The sequence below is a fragment of the Buceros rhinoceros genome, unplaced genomic scaffold (assembly GCF_000710305.1).
Source record: "Buceros rhinoceros silvestris isolate BGI_N320 unplaced genomic scaffold, ASM71030v1 scaffold18948, whole genome shotgun sequence".
NCBI lineage: Eukaryota > Metazoa > Chordata > Aves > Bucerotiformes > Bucerotidae > Buceros > Buceros rhinoceros.
In genome coordinates, this window is record NW_010427648.1 from 7,011 (window position 1) to 7,363 (window position 353).

Genomic DNA, 353 nt, shown 5'->3' on the forward strand with positions numbered 1-353 from the left:
GGGGGGGGTTCTGAGGGCCAGGGGTCAGGGGGGACCTGGCAGCCATGGGGCAACGCTGGAGGAGCTTGAAGGTCTCTGTGATTCCCCCTCCCCTAACACCTCTGCCCTCTGTCCATAGGTTGAATACTACAACCCCCCCACAGCCTCCTGGCACCCCGTTTCCAACATGCTCAACAAGCGCTGCCGCCATGGGGCCGCCTCGCTGGGCAGCAAGATGTTCGTCTGCGGTGGTTACGACGGTTCGGGCTTCCTGAGCATCGCCGAGGTCTACAGCTCCGTGGCGGATCAGTGGTACCTGATCGTCCCCATGAACACCCGGCGCAGCCGCGTCTCCCTCGTGGACCACTGCGCAC

At 64.3% G+C, this 353-nt stretch overlaps 1 protein-coding gene across 1 annotated transcript in view; it reads left to right on the forward strand.

Moving 5' to 3' along the window:
- KLHL18 (kelch-like family member 18) overlaps positions 1–353 on the forward strand; it is a gene marked incomplete at its 5' end in the record, with an annotated part of 6,699 nt that overhangs the window by 6,031 nt on the left and 315 nt on the right. The window contains one exon of the mRNA XM_010141996.1: positions 119–339. Coding sequence (XP_010140298.1) covers positions 119–339 — 221 coding nt within the window. The remainder of the gene's footprint in view (positions 1–118; positions 340–353) is intronic.